Here is a 24,761-nt window from a genome sequence, read left to right as displayed (position 1 = left end):
GGTGGCACGGATAGGCGGCACTAATGATGTGTCACGGATAGGTGGCAGATAGGTGGCACTGATAGACAGCACTAATAGGTGGCACTGACTGGCATCATTATTGGGCACTGATTGGCGGCACTGCTAGGCATTGACTGGTGCAACTACGGGGCACTGACTGGCACAACCGGTGGGCACTAACTGGTGGCACTGACTGGCAACACTGCTGGGCTGCACTTCTGGGCACTGGTTGGTGGCACTGGTGGGCACAGGTGGGTGGCACTGAAGGGCACAGGTGGGTGGCACTGAAGGGCACAGGTGGGTGGCACTGCTGGGTGGCACAGGTGGGTGCACTGCAGGACACAGGAGGGTGCACTGATGGGCACAGGTGAGCGCACTGCTGGGCACAGGTGGGCGGAACTGGTGGGTGGCACAGCTGGGCACCGATCATCAGTGCCCTGATGAACGGTGCCAATCCTGCTCTGACAACTGCCGATTCTCGGCAGTACTTTCCTCACGCTCTGACAGCGTGAGGAAAGTGCAGCCGAGAACCGGCAATTGCATTTCCTGGTGATCAGCGTGTCATTGGACACGGCTGATTATGTGTTAAAAGGCCGCTCTGATTTGCCTTTTACCACACCACGTGTTTAGCTGTGTCCGTAGGACACAGCTATCACGGAGATCGACGGGGGTGCGCAGGAGAGAGCATTCTGGGAGGACATCATATGATGCCCTCGGAGAACTGGCCGGCCGCAGTGTAGCCGTCATTTGGCTATCTGCGGTCGGCAAGTAGTTAATATAAGTGCTAGTAATTTATTTACAAAAAAATAACTTTTTACAAATACATACATCAGAAAGAAGTCTGTCGAGGTTGGAATCACTAGCCATCTTGCGCTTGTCTTCTGTCATTTCCTCCAATTCACCATAAAGCTCCAGGTGAAGACGAGCCAGCTTCTCCTGCAATCCACGAACATGTTCCATTTGTTCGATTGAACATTCATTGCCTATAATCAGCAGTTTGAAATAATGTTAGGAAGATCAACAATAGACAATTTGTAGCACATGACATGTCTGTTACAAATAAAAGAGTAAATGTTGGTGCTGAGATCTGGCGCACAAATCCTTTTAGGGTAGGAAGGGTTGCCCTTTCACACAGAGGATCATAGGGAAGGAGAGGTGAATATACTGTAAGTGTAAGGCCAGAAGGAAACAGCAGGGGAGTGAAAGAAAGGTATATAATGCTTGGGACGGTGCATCAAGGCAAACCTGATGCTCTGGCCTGCATAGGTAAAGCACAGGTGAGCTTTAAGCATCCAATATCAATACACCATTACCTCCATATGACATATTGTTGAAAAAAAAAAGCCACTAACAGTGTCAGGTAAGGTACATGTTATACAGAGAAGCCCCTCAACTACCACCCACACCCTATCACCCCTGTGGGTATTGTCTGACATAATGGTAAATTATACAGGAAAGCACAAGTAACCTTATAAACTACAAAATTATCAAGATTATGGCACTTTGACCTGCATCTTTGAAATTAGAATCTGCAATGGAAGCTTCCATATTTTGATACTAGCAGGTCACTGCATTCTCTCATATGCAGATACATACTAGAAAAAGCAAGTACAAATATGTTTCTGAAATGTAATAATCAAAATAGTTAACAGCAAGCAAATAAGTATCAATATATCAAAAATAACGTTGCAATGACATTGAAAAAGTCCTATAGTTTCCCTTTAGGGCTTATTCTCACCAGCCACCATGCAAAAATTAGCGATTTTAGCATGCTGGCTGGTGTCCATAGTATATGGATAAAGCCTTGAGTTGTTACAACCTAAGGAACCATTTACCTTTTTTGTTTTTCTACAAATGACCTTTGATTAATAGCTATGCACTGCCACAGTGTGGGGTATAGTGACATGAAGTGGAGTCTGGTGTGTTCGGAAAAAATGCAGCATGTCTATATTTTTACACAACACACTGCAACCAACCTCAAAGCAATGTTTTGGTGTGAACAGGACACGCAGAAAAGAATTGTTTTCTAGGTGCCCTAGCAGTGAACCTGTGTTGATCTGTGTGAATGACAACTTAAAAGTAAACCTATAGTGAAAAAACATGTTGGCTGCCATTGCTTAACTCTCCTTTTGAAAATGCTATATTCCCGGCTGATATGCTAATAAAAGGGGTTTGATATTGCCTTAGTCACTAAATGGAAATAAAGTATGCAGCTCATTTCTCACATTTCAGCACGCTTTGGGCTTCACTAACTGCATACTTGCTTTTGGTCAGTGACTGAAAGAATTGTGACTAATGGCAGCCAGGCAACTAGCATTTTCAAAAGGGGGTCAGCAATAGTACTGCAGACCCATGTATTTCTCTCAGTTCAGGTTTCATTTACCAGGCTGTCAACAGTAGATATAAAGAGCCTTCCTTATCATAAAAAGGCATTATTTATTACCAAACGCTTGAAGTTTGCCTGAGTGGAAGTCATTGAGAAGACTCAGAAGCCCTTTCTCCATCTCCTGTACATCAGACACATCTGTAAGGAACGAGTGCTGAATGGGAGCCGATGAAGCACCTTTACTCTCTCCCTGAGATTTGGATTTCTCTTTAATGACTCTTCAGGTAAAGAAAACAAATAGAAAATCAGTCCATCACCCTAAAAAGTACACCCTCTAAAAATAAATTCCTAATTCAAGTCTCCTGGTCATCTGTATGGTCAAAACATACATACTGTATGTAAAATCATATATCCCACAGTCAAAGATAAATTGTACACTAGAAATGCCTGTTCAGCTAGCTTAACAACAAGCGATAAGAGGAAAGCCATCAAATGCCTGGCATCTCACACAATTGTCTCCCTTGTTTCTGTCTCTCTGAGGCACAAACGTATTCACAATTTGAAGCAAGTTATATTTTTTTTCTGGTTTTCTGCCCTTTATTAGATCTCATTTATTTATATACGAAGAAAAAAACTATGTAGGACAATAAGCAGATCATGGGTGATAAATCATCCTTCATCCCACCCATCCACTGCATGGATTATGAATTAACTCCCATGAAGCCCAGTGATGTCTGTCCATTCTGCTTATGTTCTATTACTCCAAGTAAATGCCAACAAAATGGGGTTGATTTACTAAAACTAGAGAATGCTAAATCTAATGCAGCTGTGCATGGTAGGCAGCCAGCTTCTAACCTCAGCTTGTTCACTTAAAGTGGCTGTAAAGGCAGGTATTTTTTGTTTTTTACTTTACTGCATTCTATACAGCAAGGGAAAAAACCTTCTGCCACTGGCTCCTGCTGCAGTCAATTAGAGCCAGTGACAAGGTGCAGGGGTGGGACCAAGCCCCATTCTGTGTGTCTTATGGACAGACAGAGCAGGGCTCAGGAGTGAGCACACGAGTGCCCCCAGAGTAAATGGCTTGCTATGGGAGCACATGTCCAGGTTGGGGAGTGGAGTCCAGAGTGCTGGCAGGGGACCAGAGAAAAGGAGGCTCTGGGCTGCTCTGTGCAAAACCACTGCACAGAGCAGGTAAGTAGAACATATTTGTTATTTTAATTAACAAAAACAAAACAAGCTTTACAATCACTTTAAGCTTTGATAAAGGTACCTGAAAGCTTATTGGTTTATATGCAGAGCTGCAGAAGATTTTGCACTATCCGGTTTTAGTAAATCAACCCTATGAAATAAAGCTGCAGTACAATCATCTTAAAGAGTCAGAGCGGATTCACCCTCCCTGTTGAACTGTTCATTTGTTTTTAACATGGAGAATACAACAGAATTGAGATGTCATGGCAGTAAAAAGCCAGGGATTAAGGATATTAAGGAGATGAAAATCTACAACCAAAGAAAACACTGGTGCTGAAAAACACCATTGTTGACTTTTAACTAAAATATTCATTTTGGATAGGCTAGTCCTTTAAAGCAGACCTATGCTCACTTTGGCTCTAGTGATGCAGCATCCTGGAGCTTCCCATCCAGCTGCTTACATCTTCAGACAGCTGGCATCTGGGTCTCAATTGACAGCCACTTTCATAGGCCGAGTGGGGATGATATCATTTCCGCACATGCATGGGAGTTGTCAGATTTGGCCGAATTTGTACAGTGAGCTGCGCAGCTCACTGTACAGAGACAGACAGGCAAGTACCTTTAAGCCTGGGTTCGCACTGATGCGGTGCAGAATTTGCATCAATTTCTCTGCGATTTCTGCACCGCATCACGATCGCACCCCGTTCATGTGAACTGCTGAGGGTGTGTATGTTAACATCACCCTGAATGCGATGAATCGGATTGCATATGGGTGTGAATACACCGATTCTAGTGCGGACAAAAAAAAAAAAAAGGGTACTACACTATTTTGGTGTGGATGCAGTGCGATCTGAGCCATACAAAATGTATGGCTCAAATTGCACTGCACAGAAATAACGGTTCCTTTGAGAATCACAGGCGGTGTGCCGCACAGCATTAGTGTGAACCCAGGCTAATTCAGAACAGCATTTCCCTTCCGCATTAAATGTCCTGCCTGTCCTCCCCTCTTTATTTTTGGCTTCAAGTTTCACTTTACACACAATATCTGCAGTTTCGATAATCACCTTTTCAACTTTGGTTTTTGCACAGCTGGCTGTGGCACAGCGTTTGAGAACCCAGTACTTTTGCTAAGTGGGACAGAATTCCTCTTGGAATTCATGAGTGGAGGAGGGTGACTAGTAGAGGATTTGGGACTCCTCCTTTTCATCTTCCTCTCATCCATTGAAGCTGAGCTTTACTTCTGGACAACCTAAAAAGAGAAAAAGAAAAAAGGAATCAGGCTTTGGTGTATACAGGTAGATATACAGCTGAACTCCAGAACGCATAAAAAGAATATTTAATTCAGTTACAAATACTCTTAAACTAATGAAATCATCCATAAAGCGGATCTTCCCCCCTTTCACTAAACATGAAAGCACCATAAGGCATGCGGACATAAAATCATCTTACATTTATTCACCACTTGAAGACCAAGCCTTTTCTGACAATTTTTGTTTAAATGAAAAAAAAAAATCAGTATTTTTTGCTAGAAAATTACTTAGAATGCACAAGTATATATTTTTTTTAAAGCAGAGGCCCTAAAGAATAAAATGGTGGGAGTTGTGATTTTTTTTATGTCACATGATATTTGCGCAGCAGTTTTTTAAAATTTAATGCACAAAAACACAATATAATACCCAATAGTTTGGTAAACTTTAAAAGACGATGTTATGCCAAGTAAATAGACACCAAACATGTTACGCTTTAAAATTGCACACACCTGTGTAATGACAAATGTCAACGTAAATTTTATTATCCATAGGCAATGCTTTAAAAGCCTTTACAGGTTACCACTTTATATTTACACAGGAGGTCTGGTGCTAGAATTACTGCCCATCATCTGATGTTCGCGGTGATACCTCACGTGTGGGGCGATCACCATTTGCGTGCATGCGGGACTGTCCTGTGCGATCGCCTTTGTGCAAGAGCACGTGGGGGCTCTAAATATTTTTTGTCTCCTCTGCCCTTAAAAGGAGAGGGGGAGGGGTACATCGGGTACGTCACTAGTCGTCAAGTGATTAAACAAACATTTTTGCTTTTACTTACAATTACTGTTTTTCTACTTTTTGGTTTCTTTAACCACTTGCCCTCCTGAGGATTCACCCCCGTTCCTGATCAGGCCATTTTTTGGTTTATGGTGCTGCATTACTTTAACTGACAATTGTGCGGTCATGCAGCTCTGCACCAAAAATAAGTTTATGTCCTTTTTTTCTCACGAATTGAGCTTTCTTTTGGTGGTATTTGATTGCTTGTGTTTTTTTTATTTTTTGCACTATATATAAAAAAAAAAAAGCAACAATTTTGAGAAAAAAAATGTTTTCTACTTTTTGCTATTTAAACATGTTCAGTAAAAAAATTTAAAAAAAAATCTAATTTTGTCATAAAATTTATGCCAAAATGTATTCTGCGAAATGTCTTTTCTAAAAAGAATCCCAATACGTGTAAATTAATTGGTTTATGTGAAAGTTATAGTGTTTACAAATGGCGGTATATATACTGGGATTTTTTTTTTAATTTTTACTAGTAATGGTGGTGATCAGTCACTTATAGCGGGACTGCGGCAGACATTCTGACACTGGGGGGAACTGACGGTGTCACTGACATCCCCAGTGACACCAATACAGTGATCAGTGCTAAAAAAAAAAAAAAGCACTGACACTGCACTAAATGACACTGGGCAGGAAGGGGTTAACATGAGGGGTGATCAAAGGGTTAACTGTGTGCAGGGAGTGTTTTACTAGAGGGTGTGTGTGTGTTTCACTGTAATCACACTGCTCTGGATAGCTGTGCTGTGCACAGCCATCCAGAGCAGTTTGCCCAAGCTGACAGGAGGAGAAATGTTAGTAAACAAAACAATCCTCCTCCCCATCAGTGATCGTCGGAAATCACCAGGCGTAGGTGAGTAATTACAGGCTGAAACCGGTGACAGGACACGCACATGCCCCCTACCCAGAAATGCAAAATCATGTATATATATGTGATTTTTCGCACCTGTGCCGCCCTGTAGCAGTATTTCTGCTATAGGGGGTGAAGATACGGCTAAAAGAGGAAGAGCTACAAATACTGTAGCTGCTGATGTTTAATAAACATGCACTTACCAGTCCAGGGATCCATCACTATCCTCACCCTGGCCAGTTCTTCACCAGTCTTTCAGTCTCTGCCATCTTGGATGTGGGAATCCGGCCATGACTTCCTGGTGTTTTACAGCCAGCTTCCCATCCGCACATACACGAGTAGCACTGCCCTTCTCAATGAACCCACAGCCTCCTGGGACCTGTGATGTGTCCCAGGAGGCCAAAAGAAATCTTGTCAGCTGATAACTTCCTGTACTCTCTGCCTGTGCTGTATTTTTATTAGTGACTTTGTTCCCAGATATCTCTGAAGACTATAGAACCACATCCCTCTGCTATGAATTTGAGATGAGGTAAAGGTTTCTTTAGTTCTGATACAGTGAGCAAGCATTGTCACTCTAGGACAGGAGGTGTGTTACTGGCCAGATCACCAAGTGAAAATGAAAAAGTCTAAAATGAAAAAAAAAAAAACACACAAAACATCTAAATGATTTGTAAGCCGCAATACTTTCATTTTTGGTTTTGGGATAAGTCCTAGTTCACACTGGATTCGACTTTGAACTTCAAGAGAAGTAGTACAATGTCAGTGCGACTTCAAATACGACGTGGAAGACATCTGTGCGACCTCATGCACAGATACAGTATCTATGCTAGTCGCACCTGAAATCGCAAAAAAGAACTGCTGGGACTACTTTCAAAACTGTTGGAGTCGCACTGATTTGAACGGCTCCATTGCAGACAATAGGGTGCGACTTGTCATGTGATTTGAAATTGTGAAATCGCATGTCAAGTCACGCCAGTGTGAACGGGGGCTCAGATATACTTAAACTTTGTTATTTTTTTCAGCACTGCTTTTCCTTTATGCTGGATTTTTAATGTGTCCAATGAAAACATGTATAGGTTGGATGATAGGTTTAACTTCTTCTTGCCCAAGGACGGACGTCCTTGAGTTTCAACAGTTACCGGCTACAGGCATCATCCCGCTATCAAAATTTGCAAAAAAAGACTCAATTGCTTCTGGGGGCATTGGAAGGAGGTTCCTCTCCCAACTGCCTTTCCTGGGCTCTCCCATCTGATCACGGAGCTGGGAGTGCTGCGACCGGGGCACTATAGAGGCAGAGAGAAGAACGGACATTGTCCCTTCCTCTCTGTGACCCCATAGACTGGAAGCAACGAGGATTTTGCCATTTCCAGTTTTGTCTCTGTTTACAAGCTGTTAGCAGTCTGGAAAGTAGCCGATCACACTGATTTGTGTCTAATCGGCTGCACCTAGAGGACAGAGGAGAGATCTGGATTCTAAAAGACCTCATATATTTCCATAAAGAGGACCTGTCATGGCCCATGCTGTCACAAGGCATGTTGTCCCTTGTGATAGCAATAAAGTTAATAAAAAAAATAAAATAAAGCCCCCTTCCATTCTTATGCGCAAATGCGAATGCATACAAAGGTCCTGCACGTATATGGAAACGGTGATCGCACTTATCGGTGATCGCACTTATGAGGTATCTTCGTGAACGTCAGAGCGAGAACAATAATTCTAGGAACCATCTTCCTGTGTAACTCTAAACTGGTAACTTGTAAAGGCTTTTAAAGCTTCGCCTATGGAGAATTTTAAGTACCATAGCTTTGCGCCATAACACGGGTCTATGCAATTTAAAACGTGACTTGTATTTACTTGGCGTAACATCATCTTTTATATTTTATAAGAAATTGTGTTACATCGTGTTTGTGTCCACTAAAATTCATTAAAGTGTATTACAAAAAAATAATAGCGTTTGAAAAATTTTATTTTTTTTCTACATACTTACTTGTAAACTACATTTCTTGGTGTACATCATTGGACACAGAGCAGGCCATAATAATGACTATGTGGGTTATATGCCACCTATAGGTGAATGGATACTGGCTGACCAATCAATCAGGAAGTCCTCCCCATATAACCCTTTGTACACAGGAAGTACCAAACAACGAAAATCCAAAAAGAGGGGAGAGACCTCTGTGTCCCGTGATGTACTCCAAGAACTGGATTTTACAGGTAAGCATGTAGAAAAAAAAAATCTTTTTTTTTTTCCTTTCTCGTACATCATGGGACACAGAGCAGGCCATAATAATGACTATGTGGGATGTCCAAAGCAATAACCTTGAGGGGTGGGTGACATCACAATAACCACCACCAACATCCCAAAAAGGAGCTATTCAGCTGTACGTAAAACACTGTGGCCAAAGACAGAATCCTCCATAGCTCTGACATCCACCTGGTAAAACCTTGTGAATGAATGAACCAAAGAATGTAGCAGCCTTGCAAACCTGAGCAACTGACGCCTGGTGGCGGATAGCCCAAGATGCCCCCACACTCCTGGTAGAGTGTGCTTTCACCCAAAATGGGGACCCTTGTTCTTCAAACCATAGGCTTAAATGATTAAGACCCCGGTCACATCAAAGCCGATTTTGAAATCGTGCGACTTACAGTTAAGTTGCATGAATTCAAAAATCGGGTGACCTGCCGATTTCAGTTGCGATTTGCAAGACGTCTGACACAGATGTCTATGCAAATCGCAACAAAAGTAGTGCATGTACTACTTTAGAAATTGGTGCAGCTCTACCCAGGTCGGAACTGCACAGATATGACCGCTCTAATAGCAGACAATAGGGTGCGGCTTGACATAGGATTTGCAAGTCGCAGGGAATGCAAATCGCATGCCAAGTCCCACCTGATGTGACCCGGGTGTAACTGATGAATCCACTTAGAAATAGTTGATTTGGATGCCACCTGTCCTCTCATGGGACCTTCCAGCAAAATAAACAAGGAATCAGTCTTTCTAATCTGCGCTGTCATTCTCAAAAAGACCCTTATTGCCGAACTACATCCAGGGCATGCAAAGATCTTTCTTTTGCATATTGAGGCCTAGGAACGAATGAAGGCAGAACATTGTCCTGATTAAGATGAAAACTAGAAACCACCTTTACCAAAAAGAAAGGATGAGGCCGTAACACCACTTTATCCTGATATAAAACCAAAAATGGTTCCCTACAAGAAAGAGCTGCCAACTCCGATGGCCCTCTTGCAGAGGTGATTGCAAAAACAGAACATTTTGAGTTAGCAAAACTAACGGAATCTCCCCAACAGGTTCAAAAATGGTGATTTCTGTAGAACTACTAAGACCAAGTTCCAGTCCCAAGGACACAGGGGCTGTCTGACAGGAGGAACAGTATGCATCACTCCCTGTAAAAAAGTACGAACCACTGAGTGAGAAGCAATCGGTTTTTGAAAGAAAACAGCCAAGGCTGAAACCTGACCCAAAATAGTACCAACAGCCAATTTCTTTTCTATTCCTGATTGGAGAAAAGACAAAATTCTCCCAATCAAATATTTCCTGGCGTGCCAATTTTGATCTTCAAATCAAGGAATGTATGCCTTCCAAGTCCTATAATAAATTTTCCTAGAAACCAGCTTCCTAGCATTCAACTTTGTGTGGATAACCGAGTCCGGCACTACCCTATCTTTCAAGATTTGGGTCTCAACAGCCATGCTGTCAAATTCAGCGACCGTAAAGCTGGGTGCAATATAGGTCCAAGACAGCAAGTCTGCCCGATCTGGCAGAGGCCATGGATAGCCCACTGATATCCTGACAATGTCCATGTACCAACACCTTCTGGGCCAGGCTGGTGCCACTAATATCACCAGAATCATCTCAAATCCTTCGTAATGGCCGTGGAAGTAGCTGAATTGGGGGAAAGGCATAGCTTTGGGAAAATTGATCCCACGGTATCACCAAGGCATCTACCTCTATTGTAAGAGGGTCCCATGTTCTAGACACAAACCTGTCCACTTTGCTATTGAACCTGGACGCCAACAGATCAATGTTTGGGTACCCCCAATGCTGGCAGATTGTCAAGAACACTTTGGGATGCAGAGCCCATTCCCCGAGAAACAAACGCCGAAGACTAAGGTAGTCCGCCTGCCAATTCTCTATCACGGGAATGAATACTGCTGACAGAACTGGAACATGCCCTTCTGCTCAAGCCAGAATATGATCTACCTCCTCCAGCTCTTGGTACTGCCTTGGTGGTTGATGTATGCCACTGCTGTAGCATTGTTAGACTGGACCCTGACTGGCCAACTATGAAGACTGGTTGTCCAATATCTCAGGGCAAGCCGCACCACCTGAAGCTCAAGGATATTGATGGGAAAGATCTTTTCCTGCGGCGACCACGTCCCCTGGACTGTGGTCCTTCTAGAACAACCCCCCAACTAGAGAGGCTGGCATCAGTTAGTACCAGCTTCCAAATCACTGGTGGAAAAGATCTTCCTTTTCCAAATTCCAAGCTTCCAACCACCAATTCAAGCTTTGCAGCACCTGGGGGGACAAAGACATGTGGTTATCCAGAACTGGAATCCTTTTGTTCCATGCCAATAGAATATTCCTCTGCAAAGGCCTTGAGTGGAACTGCGCATAGGGTACTGCCTCGAATGAGGATACCATCGTCCTCATTAACCTCATGCAGAGATGAATGGAAGGATACTTCCTGCTCCTCATACTCTGAATCTGATCTCTCAGGGCACGGCCCTTTCCTGGAGGCAGAAACACCTTTGCCAGACGTGTATAGGACCAATCCCAAATACTCCCGACTCTGTACTGGCTCCAGGGCCGACTTTTAGAAGTTCGGCACCCAGCCCAAGCATTCCAGAGTATGAATTGCAAGGGCCACATTTTTTCTCATGCATGGACCAGACTGACCACTGAGCAGCAGATTGTCTAGATAGCCCAAAATCAATATTCCCCGAGTTCTTCATCCTCAAGTTCCAACCACTCTTATTCAAGGACTGGTGGGTCCAAAGATGAGGATCTTTCCAGCTTCTCACCCCCCTGAGCCACCGATGCAACTATCCCAGCAATTTTGTCTTCTAACCCTGCTAAGGCTGATGCAAGGTTCTCCTTAGTTACGTACGCCGAAGCAAACACACTGATAGTAGCCACAATGCCGGATAAATGCAGCGGCTCAGATTGATCTGTTGTCTCTGGTCTTTCAGGAGAGGATAACACAGAGGAACTTCGACTAGGCTCCACAGGACCTGATGGTGGTGCATTTGCACCCTTTCCTGCTGTTCCTCCCCCACACCCCTTTCTGGACGACAATACCTCCACTAGCGTTACAGGTACAGTGTAAGAATTTAATCAAAACACAGCATACACAATACACCTGCTTAAGAGTGAAGTAACACAATCCAATGCAGTCCACTGAAAAAAAAGGGGGTAGAAACACAACCCTCCTACTTGACTGGCCGATCCTTCAAGGGAAGTACTCCTGTGCCCTTTAGAATAACCTGCCCTGTCTCCTGGCCATCCCACCAGGGTTCAGCTGCTGTAACAGCAGATGTAGCAGCGCCTGTAGCAGCTCACATGTAACAGGCAGCATCCTATGTAAGCAATATGACCTTCTTCCTCTTCTTGCTGCTACTGCCCATGCATTCCAGCTGCCTGTTCAAGCTTCTGCAGCACACACATGGTAACAGACTCCCTCAAGTGGCCAATAGTACATACTACAAGCAAAAGAGGAGATGCGCCCCCTGGAGGTCTTCCCGATCAACCATAGCAGACTCCTCTGCAGAGAGAGAGAGAATACTTACCCATCCTGCCGCAGGCCCCTGAACTCATAATCAGGGACCAACCTTCACCCATCATGGCGAGGCTTGTCCTAAAGACCTTCAGATCAATCTGCCCAGGGTTCCGAAAATGCAGGGTCCAGCGCCGTAAAGCCGCATTACAGGCGAAACCCTGAGGAATCTTCTCCTTATTCAGCAAGGCTCAGGTACCATCCATTTTGGTTAACAGCTTTGCGAATGGATCCGATTGAGGCCCTTGACTCTCAGTAGAATCGTTCCAGACCTTCGAGTATGCTTCATAGAGCATATTCAGCACATGTTCAGTGAACATCCACCTTACAGACACTGGTGAAAAAACTGAGTACTTCCTGTGTATGAGGGGTTATATGGGGGAGAACTTCCTGTTTGATTGGTCAGTCAGTGTCCATTCACCTGTAGGTGGCATAACGGCTAAAACCAACGGTCACTATTCCATACTTTTATTCTTGGACCTCTCCACTGCTTTTGACACAGTTCACCAAAAAACACTATTTACTTGGCCTCTGTGACTGTACTTTGTTTGAATCTTACCTATCTCAGCACACCTTCAGTGTCACTTACAGCTCTACTTCCTTCTCCTTACTGTTGGGGTCCCCCAAGGTTCTATCCTTGGACCTCTCCTATTCTCGATCTACACTTCTTCCTTGGGTCAGCTGATAGCGTCCCATGGCTTCCAATACCATTTCTATACTGATGACACACAAATTTACAAATCTATCTCTCTACTCCTCAGCTCACCCCATCAGTTTCCTCACATATCACCGATTTACTAACAGACATATCAGATTGGATGTCACACAACTTCCTAAAACTCAATCCATCCAATTCTGAGCTCATAATATTTCCTCCCCCACGTGCCTCTTCCCCTGATTTCTCCGTCAAGATCAATAGCACAATTATCAACCCATCCCCGCATGTTAGGGTGTTAGGGATAACCCTGGATTCTGAATGATCCTTTTAGGCGCACATCCAATCCCTGTCCAAATCATGTCGCCTCAACATCCGCAACAACTCCAGAATACTCCCCTTTTTAACCAATGATACTACAAAGCTTCCAATTCACTCCCTTGTTAGCCCTCGCCTCGACTACTGCAACTCCCTCCTCATTGGCTTACTTTTACATAGAATATCCCCCCTCTAGTCCATCATGAATGCCTCTACCAGGCTCATCCACCTTACCAGCCGTTCAGTGTCTGCAACCCTTCTCTGCCAATCCCCACTGGCTTCCACTTGCCCAACGAATAAAATTCAAAATACTAAAGACAACTTACAAAGCAATCCACAACTCTGCCCCCAGCTACATCACTAACCTGATCTCAAAATACCAACCAAATCATTCTCTTCGATCCTCCCAAGACCTTCTGCTCTCTAGTTCCCATGTAACCTCCTCCCATGCTTGCCTCCAGGACTTTTCCTGAGCATCCCTCATCCTATGGAACTCCCTACCCCAATCTGTCAGACTATGTCCTAATCTATCCACCTTTAGACGATCCCTGAAAATCCTTCTCTTTAAAGAAGTCAATCCTGCTTCTAACTAGTAAACTGCTTTTTATTTTCACCATCAGCTCATCCCCCACAGCTATTACCTTTTGTATCACTCAACCCTTCCTCTTAGATTGTAAGCTCTAACGAGCAGAGCCCTCTGTTTCCTCTTGTACCAAATTGTATTGTAACTGTAACGCCTACCTTCACTTTGTAAAGCACTGTGAAAATTGTTGGTGCTATATAAATCCTGTATTAAAATATTAATAATATAACTCACATAGTCATTATTATGGCCTGCTCTGTGTCCTGTAATGTACAAGAAAGACAACCACTGCGCACCTACCATGTGACATAAAAAATTGCAACACTCACCATTTTATAGGGTCTCTGCTAATATAAATATATATATATAAAAAATGATTGGGGTTGGGGGTTCTGAGTAATTTTCTAGGGGATAAAATGGTGATTTTTACATGGAGAGAAGTGTCAAAATAGGCTTGGGAAGCAAGTGGTTAAATAGTGTTCTTGTTTTGTGGCGTTCGGACACGTTGTACATCTGCTTTAAATAGTGAGAGCTCTGTATTCGGGCAGCACAGTAGCTAAATGGTTAGCACTTCTGCCTGGCAGTACTAGGGTCATTGGCTCAAATACCAACCACAGTACCACCTGCATGGAGTTTGCATGTTCTCCTTGTGCCTGTTTCCTCCGGGTACTCTTAAAGTGGAGTTAAAGGTTAAAGTGGAGTTCCAGTTGTTTAATTATTTTTTTGTTTTTTAAAAGGCACCCACGTGAGAGTGGCAGCTTAGGCAATGCAAGTTGAGATCACCTGTACTTGGAATCCTTTGCTTTCCTTATAAAAAATAATTTACTTACTGCACCCTCATATTGTGAATGCTGTCATCTTAAGTGTGGGCACCTGAAGCTCGCTCAGACATTCTTGCGGGAAATTGTGCACCTGGTTACCCAGCATGCACTTCCTGTTTTCGCACCTGCGCAGTGTGAAGGAGCGATCTTGCACCTGCGCAGTGTGAAGAAATCCCTGAGATCGCGTCACTTCTGGTCTCATAATAATGCAAGATTTTGGTATCAGGCACTCCCTAGGACTGTTGGGATAGATGACGCCGATATCCCAGAAGCCCTACAGAATGCCATATGATGTAATCGCCTAGGCATCCGGGACCAGAAGTGGAGACAGAAATTACCAATAAAAGGTATTTAGGGAAAAAAAAATCTACATATATATTGCCAAAACGGACTGTGAAGAGGGAGACCATTGTCTTTCAAGGGAGTAAAAAAAAATACTGGAACTCCGCTTTAATTGGCTCCTGTCTAATTTGGCCCTAGTATGTGTATGTATGAATGTAAGTTAGGGACCTTAGATTGTACACCCCTTGAGGGATAGGGACTGATGTGAATGTACAATATATATGTAAAGTGCTGGATAATTGACAGTCTATACAAGTACCTGGAATAAATATTCCTGGCCAATTACCATACACACCAATGAAGTGCCAAGACAGCCCTATTGTTTACATTCAACAGGTCTGGGCAGCCATTAGTGACTCCGCCCACAGCTGGGGATCCGGGATTCCAGGCTGGAGATCCCAGGATGTCCCCGGATATGAGACTTGTGAGCCGCTCATAACACAGGTTTGTTGTCCCTCCACTATGACACAACGACCCTGCACCGCGTACATACTGACCACTCAGCTCTCATCAGACCTTCCAGCCGACATCCTACAATGGGCTCCTCTGAAACGTCCGGGTGCAAAATATCACAGAAAAGAAAGGTTCCGAGCAAAAGAAGTCACCCTGTGCTAAAATCACACACTGTACTCTGCTGACCTCTACTGCTCCAAAGTGGGAACTGTTTTCTTATTACAGGGAGGATACCATTAGTATACAGAGGAAATCTAGCATCAAAGAAACAGTGGCTGCTGCTGAAGTGTCAATAAAGGACAACTATACTTTCATATATTCTTTGTTACCCCCCCCTCTATGTCTATATACTGCCCCTCATAACCACTTGCCTACCGGGCACTTTTATCCCCTTTGTGCCCAGGCCAATTTTCAGCTTTCAGTGTTGTCGCGCTTTGAATGCCAATTGCGCAGTCATGCAACACTACACCCATATGAAATTTTTATCATTTTTTTCACACAAATAGAGCTTTCTTTTGGTGGTATTTAATTGCCACTGATGTTTTTATTTTTTTGCATTATAAAAAAAGAGCAAAGAATTAAAAAAAAACGTTTTTCTTTGTTTCTGTTATAAAATTTATCAAACAAGCAATTTTTCTCCTTCACTGATGTGCGTTGATGAGGCTGCACTGGTAGGTACTAATAGGCAGCACTGATGTGCATTGATGAGGTGGCACGGATAGATAGCACTGATAGGCACTGATGAGGTGGCACGGATAAGCAGCATTGATGGGCACTGATAGCCTGCATTGATGAGGTGGCACTGATGAAGGGGCACTGGTGAGCATTGATGAGGAGGCATTGATGATGCTGCACTGATATGCAGTAATGATGGACTCTGATAGGTGGCACTGATGGGCACTGACAGGCAGCACTGATAGGCACTGATAGTTGGCACTTATGGGCATTGACTTGTGGCACTGATGGGCAGCACTGCTGAGCAGCACTCATGGGTGGCACTGCTGGGCACTGATGGGGGTGGCACTGATAATAAGTGCCCTGATTATCAGTGCGGATGTCCTCTGTGACATTTACCGGTTATTGGCAGTACTTTTCTCATGCTGTGACAGCGTGAGGAAAGTGCTGCCGATAACTGGCAACTTTATTTACTTTGTGATCTGCTGTGTCATTGGACATAGCTGATCACGTGGTAAAAGGCCGCTGTGATTGGCCTTTCATCTAGTCATGTGATCAGCTGTGTCCGTAGGACACAGCGATCACTGACAGCGCAAGGTGCGCGCCGCTGGGGGCGCGCAGGAGGCATGTTCTGACAGGATGTCATATGACGCACTCCCAGAACTGGACAACTGCACTGTAGCCGTCATTCGGCTATACTGCAGATTTCAAGGTTAAAATCTATATACTCACCTTCCTAATGTCTATTTAATCACCTGTCCATGCTTCTGCTGGGTCTACACTGTTCTGCCAGTCGTTACTGCAAACTCAGCTGGACGTTCCATCTTTTCTTCTGCACATGTGTAAAATAAATTGCATTCATTCCCATGGAAAGGCCATCTATCATCCCAACAATAGAAACCCTCTCTATAGGAATGTGTGGGATTTTTCCTCCCATGGGCAGAAATGAGGGACCAGCTGAAAGCATTTGCAACAGTGGCCGTGGGGCTCTTCATGGGCTGCATAGCGTGGATTTGGCAGGAGTATGGTTAGGTGAGTGTAAGACTTTGAGGGAAAATATTTTAAATGATAATTATGCAATAGTGCAGTATATTTATTCTTTAAAGCAGAAGTAAGGCCAAAGCTGTTTTACATTGATCCTGTGGATCATATGAGTGCTGCACTCCTGTGACCCAGATTTAGCCAACAGCAGGCTAAAGTCGACTGTTGGTTGATGTCACAAAGCCAATACAGGATCTGCAGGGATCCAGATAATAGTGTCAGGATCTGCCCACATTCCTGACCTGAAGCTGGCTCAGCCTCCCATTGCACCACCCCTGCACAGTAAGCGTTGAAGGAGCAGAGCAGAGAGCAGTGACTGGCAGTCACCACTCTGTGCTCAAAGTGGACCCAAGAACAGAGCAATCAGCAGTCTTTGATTGCTCAGTTCTCAGTGTAGAGATGGTGGAGGACAGATGAAGAATCGGATTGAAGCTGCATCCACCTAGGTGAGTATGTAGGTTTACTTTGTGGAAATCCTGCACTTCTGTGAGTGTAAACCCCAACAATGAACTTCCCATCTCCAGGTGCAACAAAGAATGCTTGTTAAGTCTAGAGGGTACTAGAAGAGGCTGCATTAGTTACCTGACTCCCCAAAGCATCAGTCTGTGCATGGTCCATCGGCATCATTATGTACAGTGTAGGGCTATTAACTCTGCATTGTTTGTGGAGGGAGACAGCATGTGCCTACGGACATGAGAGGATGTGTGGGGACTGATCACACTGCTGGAGGAACTCTGCTGGGGTGAGGAAGAAGGTAAGTAATGCAGCCTCTTCTGCAACCCCCTGGACTTAATGAGCATTGAAACCTTTGCAGTGTGAGTCCCACCACAAGGGTTTTTTGGGGGTTTTTTGTGCACAGATTTGAGGTTTAACCACTTCAATATCGTGCACTTTAACCCCCCTCCTGTCCTGGCCAATTTTCAGCTTCTAGTGCTGTCACACTTTGAATGACAATTGCGCGGTCATGCAACATTGTACCCATATGGAATTTTTATAATTTTTTCCCCACAAATAGAGTTTTCTTTTGGTGGTAATTAATCACCCCTGGGTTTTTTATTTTTTGCACTATAAACGAAAAAAGACCAAAAATGTAGAAAAAAAATAAGGTTTTCTTTGTTTCTATTATAACATTTTGCAAATAAGTAATTTTTCTTCATAAATTTAGGCAAAAATTTATACTGTGTAGTGATAATAGAAAAAGCACCAACAAAAAATGTGATACTAGTCAAAAATAAAAAAGTAAAGCTGCAAACCTAACCAAAAAAGGTGTATAATATAAAGGAATGCGCAAAATAATAAATCACCACAAAGAATATATAAATATGAAATAATAAATGCAAAAATAATGTCCATATTTCTTATATAAGTCCAACCACCATCAAAAGTGATAATCAATTCTGAAATCTTGTATAAAGCAAGTAACACTGTGAGAAAATCCACCACCGAATGAAATTAATAAACTCACCAGAGCTATATGCTGATCAAATTATAAATCAGCATAATAGCTATTGCTCTGGGAGCGATGATCTGTAGAGGTATCCAAAGTGTGGGAGCAATACACTGCAATCAGGCAATCAGCACAGATGGAACAACCTTATTGGCAAGTGGTCATCATCTCTCCATGAATATTGGTAATACTCGGGGAATCAAGAAAAGATATAATGGTGCAGTACGTTTTAAAAAACATATACTTTATTAAGCGTCAGATATGCACTCACAAGGAAGGTGTCTGAGCCGACACCAGCAATGACAGCCTCTGAAACAGCAGGGACGAGCCTCGGTCACCGCGATACCACAACCGACAGTCTCGAGGAGCGTCCTGACATCACATTCATTAAGCCCCGCCCTACACGTTTCGTCATTCAGCGTCCTCACGGAGTAGAATTAGGAAATATGGACATTATTTTTGCATTTATTTTTTCATATTTATATATTCTTTGTGGTGATTTATTATTTAGCACATTCCTTTATTTATATAAAAATTTATACTGCTACATAACTTTGGTAAAAAAAACTCCAAATCAGTGTATATTATTTAGTCTATGTGAAAGTTATAGAGTCTACAAGCTATGGCAAAATTCATTGAAAATTGATCACACCTGATCACACCTGAAGCACTGATGGCCTATTTCATTTCTTGAGGCCCTAACATGCTAGGAAAGTACAAATAGCCCCCAAAAGACCCCTTTTTGGAAAATAGACAGTCCAAAGTATTTAGTAAAAGACATGGTGAGTTTTTTGAAGTTGTAATTTTTTCCCACAATTCTTTGGAAAATTAAGAAATTATAATTTTTTTTTCACACATAATTGTCAAAATAACAAGTTATTTCTCACACCTGGCATAGACATACTTGCAATTGCACCCCAATACACATTCTGCTACACCTCCTGAGTATGGCGATACCACATGTGTGAGACTTTTCCGCAGCTTGGCCACATACAGAAACCCAACATCCAAGTAGAACCTTCACGCATTCTAGGAGCATAAAAGGAGCTTAAATTACACATCTAATTTCCTGACTACCTATCACAGTTTTGAAGGCCCTGGAGCACCAGGACAATGGAAACACCCACAGAATGACCCCATTTTGGAAAGCAAACATCCCAAGGTATATTATATCTGGCATAATGAGTCTTTTGAACATATTTTTTTCCAAAAGTTTTTAGAAAATGTGGAAAGAAAAATTAAAGCTTTTTTTTTCACACAAAGTTGTCAATTTATAAGTTATTTTTAACTCACAGCATGTATATACCTAGAATTATGCCCCAAAATGCATTCTGCTACTCCTTCTGAGTATGGCAATACCACAATTGTGAAACTTTTCCACAGCTTGGCTACATACAGAGACCCAATATCCAAGTAGAACCTTCACGCATTCTAGGAGCATAAAAGGGGCATAAATTACACATCTAATTTCCTGACTACCTATCACAGTTTTGAAGGCCCTGGAGCACCAGGATGATGGAAACACCCACAGAATGACCCCATTTTGGAAAGCAAACATCCCAAGGTATATTCTATCAGGCATAATGAGTCTTTTGAACATGTTATTTTTTTCCAAAAGGTTTTAGAAAATGTGGAAAGAAAAATGAAAGCTTTTTTTTTCACACAAAGTTGTCAATTTTTAAGATATTTCTAACTCACAGCATGTACATACCAAGAGTTATGCCCATTCACGCATTCTAGGAGCATACAAGAGGCATAAACTACACATCTAATTTCCTGACTACCTATCAGTTTTGAAGGCCCCAGGCACCAGGACAATGGAAAAACATGTCATTTTTTTCCATAAGTTTTTGGAAAATGTGGAAAGAAGATGAAATTTTTTTTTTTTACACAAAGTTGTCATTTTATAGGATATTTCTTGTATACTCGAAAATACATTTTGCTACTCCTAACCATGACAATACCGCATGTGAGACTTTTTCACAGCCTAGCTGAAGAAAGGATAAGCAAAAGTTTACCTGTGGTTTTAGAAGAGCATTGTACCAGGAAGCAGGCAACAGCCACAGGATTTGCCCAGGCAGCAGGCAGGAATATGGTAGATAAACAAGCCAAGGTCAGAACAGGCAGTAGGCTGAGATATGGTCAGCACTGCCAAAGTATTGGTCCAGGCAGCAGGCAGGAACATGGTCTGAAAAAGCCTTGGGTCAGTACAGGGAGCAAGAGGAGATATGGTCAGCACAGCCAAAGTATTGGTCCAGGCAATAGGCAAGAACATGGTCCATTATCACAAAGTATTGGTCCAGGCAGCAGGCAGGAACATCAGGCTTTAGGGCCTTGGTCAGGTAGGACCAGGGCACAGGGGTAGAGGCTTCGTCCCACCCAATCTCTTCAAAGCCTCCAGACAAACAGACCCTGTTCCGGGAATTACAAAACCCGGAGAAACCCAAAAACAGTTTTTTCTCTATTCTGAAGCCCCTCACATATGTGAGACCCCTGTGTTATCTTGAATCCCACTACTGTAGTAGCAGGTCAAAAGATCAATCCAAGCAGCAGGCAAAAAACATTGTCGATTTAACAGGCCGAGGTCAGTCCAGTAAGAAGGCATAAACGTGGTTGATAATGCAGACGACAGGCAGAACCATAGTTGATAAACAGGCCATGGTCAGTTCCGGTGGAAGGCAGAAATGTGGTTTAGAAGTAATTAAGAGGGCAAGTAGAGGCATTGTTGGTAAACAGGCCAGGGTCAGTTAAGGTGGAAGGCAGAGGCATGGTCAATCAAGGCAGCAGGCAAAAGATCAGCACAGGTAATAAAAATGGGGAAATTGCAGGCTGTTAAAAATATGGGGAACTGATATCTTACTAACGTGTGATAACGTCTGAAGCAGTCTCTGATGCATAGACCTGGTTGGGAGGGACACTGGGGACAATGAAAACTGGTGTCTCTCCTAACTCCCCCTCTGTTGCATACCTTGCATTTTTTTCAGCGTCTTCTTCCTGTTTCTGATGGTGGAATACTCTCAGGGAAATAATGTTCAGGAAGTCTGCTGACACAATCAGAGAGAATGGTTTGTGGTAGAGATCATTGCTGATAGATTAGGGCAGTATTGACATCTTCTATGAATTTCAGGAAGGTGGTAGGTCTTTCCATTTATTTTTGATAGGTGATGTATGCATTAAAAATGGCCATGTGGAAAAAGAATATTGCAACTTTTTTGTACCAGTAGAGGAACTTCCTTGTTGATAAATATGGCTGCAGTATCTCATCGTTTAAATCCACCCCCTCATGAATTGATTAAAATTGTGGATACACTCTGGCTTTTGGATGGAACCTTGTCTTCTGTGAATTTCCACCATGGTGTCATTATGGATAGTGGACAGGGCATAAACATCTCTCCTATCCCTCCACTTCACGGCCAACACTTCCTCGTTCCTCAGACTTGCAGATTCCTCTCTTTGTAGAATTGTGTTCACTAAAGCTTGTGTAATAATTGTCTAGGTAGATGTGATACCCCTTTTGGAAAAGTGGAAAGGCCAGGTCCCAGACAATTTTTCCACTTGTGCCAATGTAGGTTGGGCACCCAGGGGGCTGGAGCTGGGAATCTTTGTGTCAAGAATGGATTCACCACTGGTGGTGGGGCTCACCTGCCGTGTGGGCTGCAGTACCAGGGCTGGCCAGCGGGTGCTCTCAGCAACCAGAAGCTCACTCCTGCAGTCAGCCATCAGCTGAAGCTGATTGCAGGAGGTGTATTTAAGCAGGACCAGGCCTGTGATCAGGGCCTTGGTGTATGTTTCCCATGAGCCCCTGTACCTTGTATCCTGTGTTCCTGCCTATCTGCCTAGTTGCTGACCCTGCTTTGATCCTGACCTCTGCTGACCGTCTCCTGTTGAACCCCTGGCTTGCCTGACCATCCTTCTGCCTGATCCTCTGTACTGCGCTGCCCATGAGTTACTGAACCCGGCTTGTGACCCTGACTATTCTCTGCCTGCTCCTCTGGTACCTCACTGCCCGCACATTGCTGACCTCGCCTGCCTGACTACGCCTGATGCTACCCAGACGATCCATCCATCCATCCTGCACGGATCTGTCCCTGTTACCAGGTCTGCCAGCCTCTTCACGTCAGGCTTTCCCACGGTACATACCCTCGGCGGACCCCTCTACCACAGTTGGGTGCACTCAGGGGCCGCGACCTGGTATCAGTCCTGCGCCAGGTCCATCCCCACCATCAGGGGCTCTGGGGAAGAGGCAGACTGGGGCTTAGACTCCGCACCCTGGGGAATCCCATTCTGTGGGTACTAGAGATCCCGCCGGGCGGTGCCTGACAGTACCTAACGGCCTGCCTGACCATTCCACCTCTCCAGCCCTGATTACGCCCCTGTGTCCCTGAAGCCTGCTACTTCCCTGTGTCAGTCCACACATTTCTGGTCATACCCAGATCCCTAACACTTTGCCTTCATACATGCGAAAGGCATGCTTGTTGAGCTTGAGTTCATAACTGGCCCTTTTACTGAGAATATATTGCCTGAATCCCAGTTGGCCAGTAAAGTGGAGAAGAGATTCGTCCACACAGATATTTTGGTCAGGGACACTGTAACGGAACCGACCCCAGACTGCACTTGTGTACTTCCGTTAGACTACCGCTTCCCTGTCCGAACACCGATAACAGACACCACAGCAGACCATACAAGACTAGACAACACCAGTCTTGAAGTAATCCAGGAGGTAGACTAGTTCATTTTAACACAGATACAAGATATATACATTCATGGATATATACATTCAGGAGGCAATCCCCTCTCCCTGCATAATGACACAGGGTGGGGCAATCTACATTTAGTAACAAGAGACACAGAGGTATTCAAACTTCACACCAGCAAACAGTCCCATCAGGAGGGAGGGCTGCTGGAGACACCCTCCCCCACTAAGCTAATACACATAAACACATACATCCCATAATAGTTTGCTCCCAAACCAGATACAATAGAACAATGGGATGCAACCACATAACACCAAAAAATCCACAACCCCCACCCCACCTATATCCTAGACATGTCTACACAATATTAGGACAGATCACCCTGTCCCTAACATGCACAGGGTGACTTATGCATAATAGGGATATGGGGAGCTGAGACAGGGGTCTCCCCACCTCTCCAAAGTGAGCTGGGTTCCATGGACCCCCCACCCAAAGTGACTCCCGTCACAGACATAAAGTTCAAAAAATATTTTAGAAAAAAAATTAATTAGCGGGTGAATTTTATACAGTTTGTTATAACCAGGCTGATCTTGGGGAAGGCACTGGGAATTATCACTGAAATGCAGGAAGTGCATTATCATGTCATAACGTGACCTGGACATTACAGATGAAAAGATGGGAATGTGATGGATGGGGTGGGTGGACCAATATGAATGTAATCAATTTTTTTTGTAAGCCCCATGTTGATCGTAAGGCCCAAAAACAATTTAAACTCCTCTACTGTTAGCCGTCTCCACTCGGATGGATGGGCATAGCATAAATTGGGGTTGTCTGCGATATTTTGTTGGGCAAATAGGTTAGTCTGATCTACAATTAATTGAAGGAACTTACCAGGGAAAAATAAATAAAAAAAATCAATTGGGGAAACATTTTCTGTGTTGGGATGCAAGCCTGGTTGTGCGGTAAAAGGGTGGATTGTAGCTAATCCTGAGCTGGAAGGCAGCCACTGTAAGGGACCGCCCGGCAACACCACTAGCACTCCACTAATCAGGCGTCCCCAGCGCACGGAGTCTAAGTCCCAGAGTACTTGTTCACCAGTGTCCCGCCATCGGGTGGTCATGGCAATGTCCCAGGACAAGGGTCCGGACCTCTTCAGGGACCATGACCAACCCATCCTTCCATAGGAGTCCCCCCTTGTTCTGGAGGGACACACCAACTGAGACTGACGTGGCCGTGGATGCCTCCAATAGTTTGGACCGAAGGTCCGTCTGGAGCGCCAAGAAATTTCCTGAAGACAGAATCGTATCAGGTACCGGATCTTCTTTGGAGTCTTCAAACATGCGAGATAGTGCATCGGGTTACGTATTCTTAGATCCGGGCCTATACGTGATGTGAAAAATGAACCTGGAGAAGAACAATGCCCATCTTGCCTGCCGTGGGCGTAAGCGTTTGGCGGTCCTCAGGTACTCGAGATTTTTGTGATCTGTGAAGA

The 24,761-nt window shown here is 43.8% G+C and overlaps 1 protein-coding gene across 1 annotated transcript in view; it reads right to left on the bottom strand.

Annotated features, from left to right (window-relative positions):
* Positions 1–15,570, bottom strand: part of CCDC28A (coiled-coil domain containing 28A) — a 29,120-nt gene extending 13,550 nt beyond the window's left edge. Inside the window, exons 1-4 of the mRNA XM_089676250.1 lie at positions 15,457–15,570; positions 4,579–4,763; positions 2,444–2,604; positions 829–983 (exon numbers count right to left, since the gene is read on the bottom strand). Coding sequence (XP_089532376.1) covers positions 829–983; positions 2,444–2,604; positions 4,579–4,736 — 474 coding nt within the window. The 5' untranslated portion in view covers positions 4,737–4,763; positions 15,457–15,570. The remainder of the gene's footprint in view (positions 1–828; positions 984–2,443; positions 2,605–4,578; positions 4,764–15,456) is intronic.
* Positions 15,571–24,761: the final 9,191 nt, after the last annotated feature.

The sequence above is a fragment of the Staurois parvus genome, unplaced genomic scaffold, assembly GCF_062004578.1.
Source record: "Staurois parvus isolate SC_StPar_1 unplaced genomic scaffold, SC_StPar_1.0 ptg000165l, whole genome shotgun sequence".
In the NCBI taxonomy this organism is placed as follows: Eukaryota; Metazoa; Chordata; class Amphibia; order Anura; family Ranidae; genus Staurois; species Staurois parvus.
Note: the sequence above shows the minus strand (reverse complement) of the source record. Positions and strands in the feature narration are given on the sequence as shown.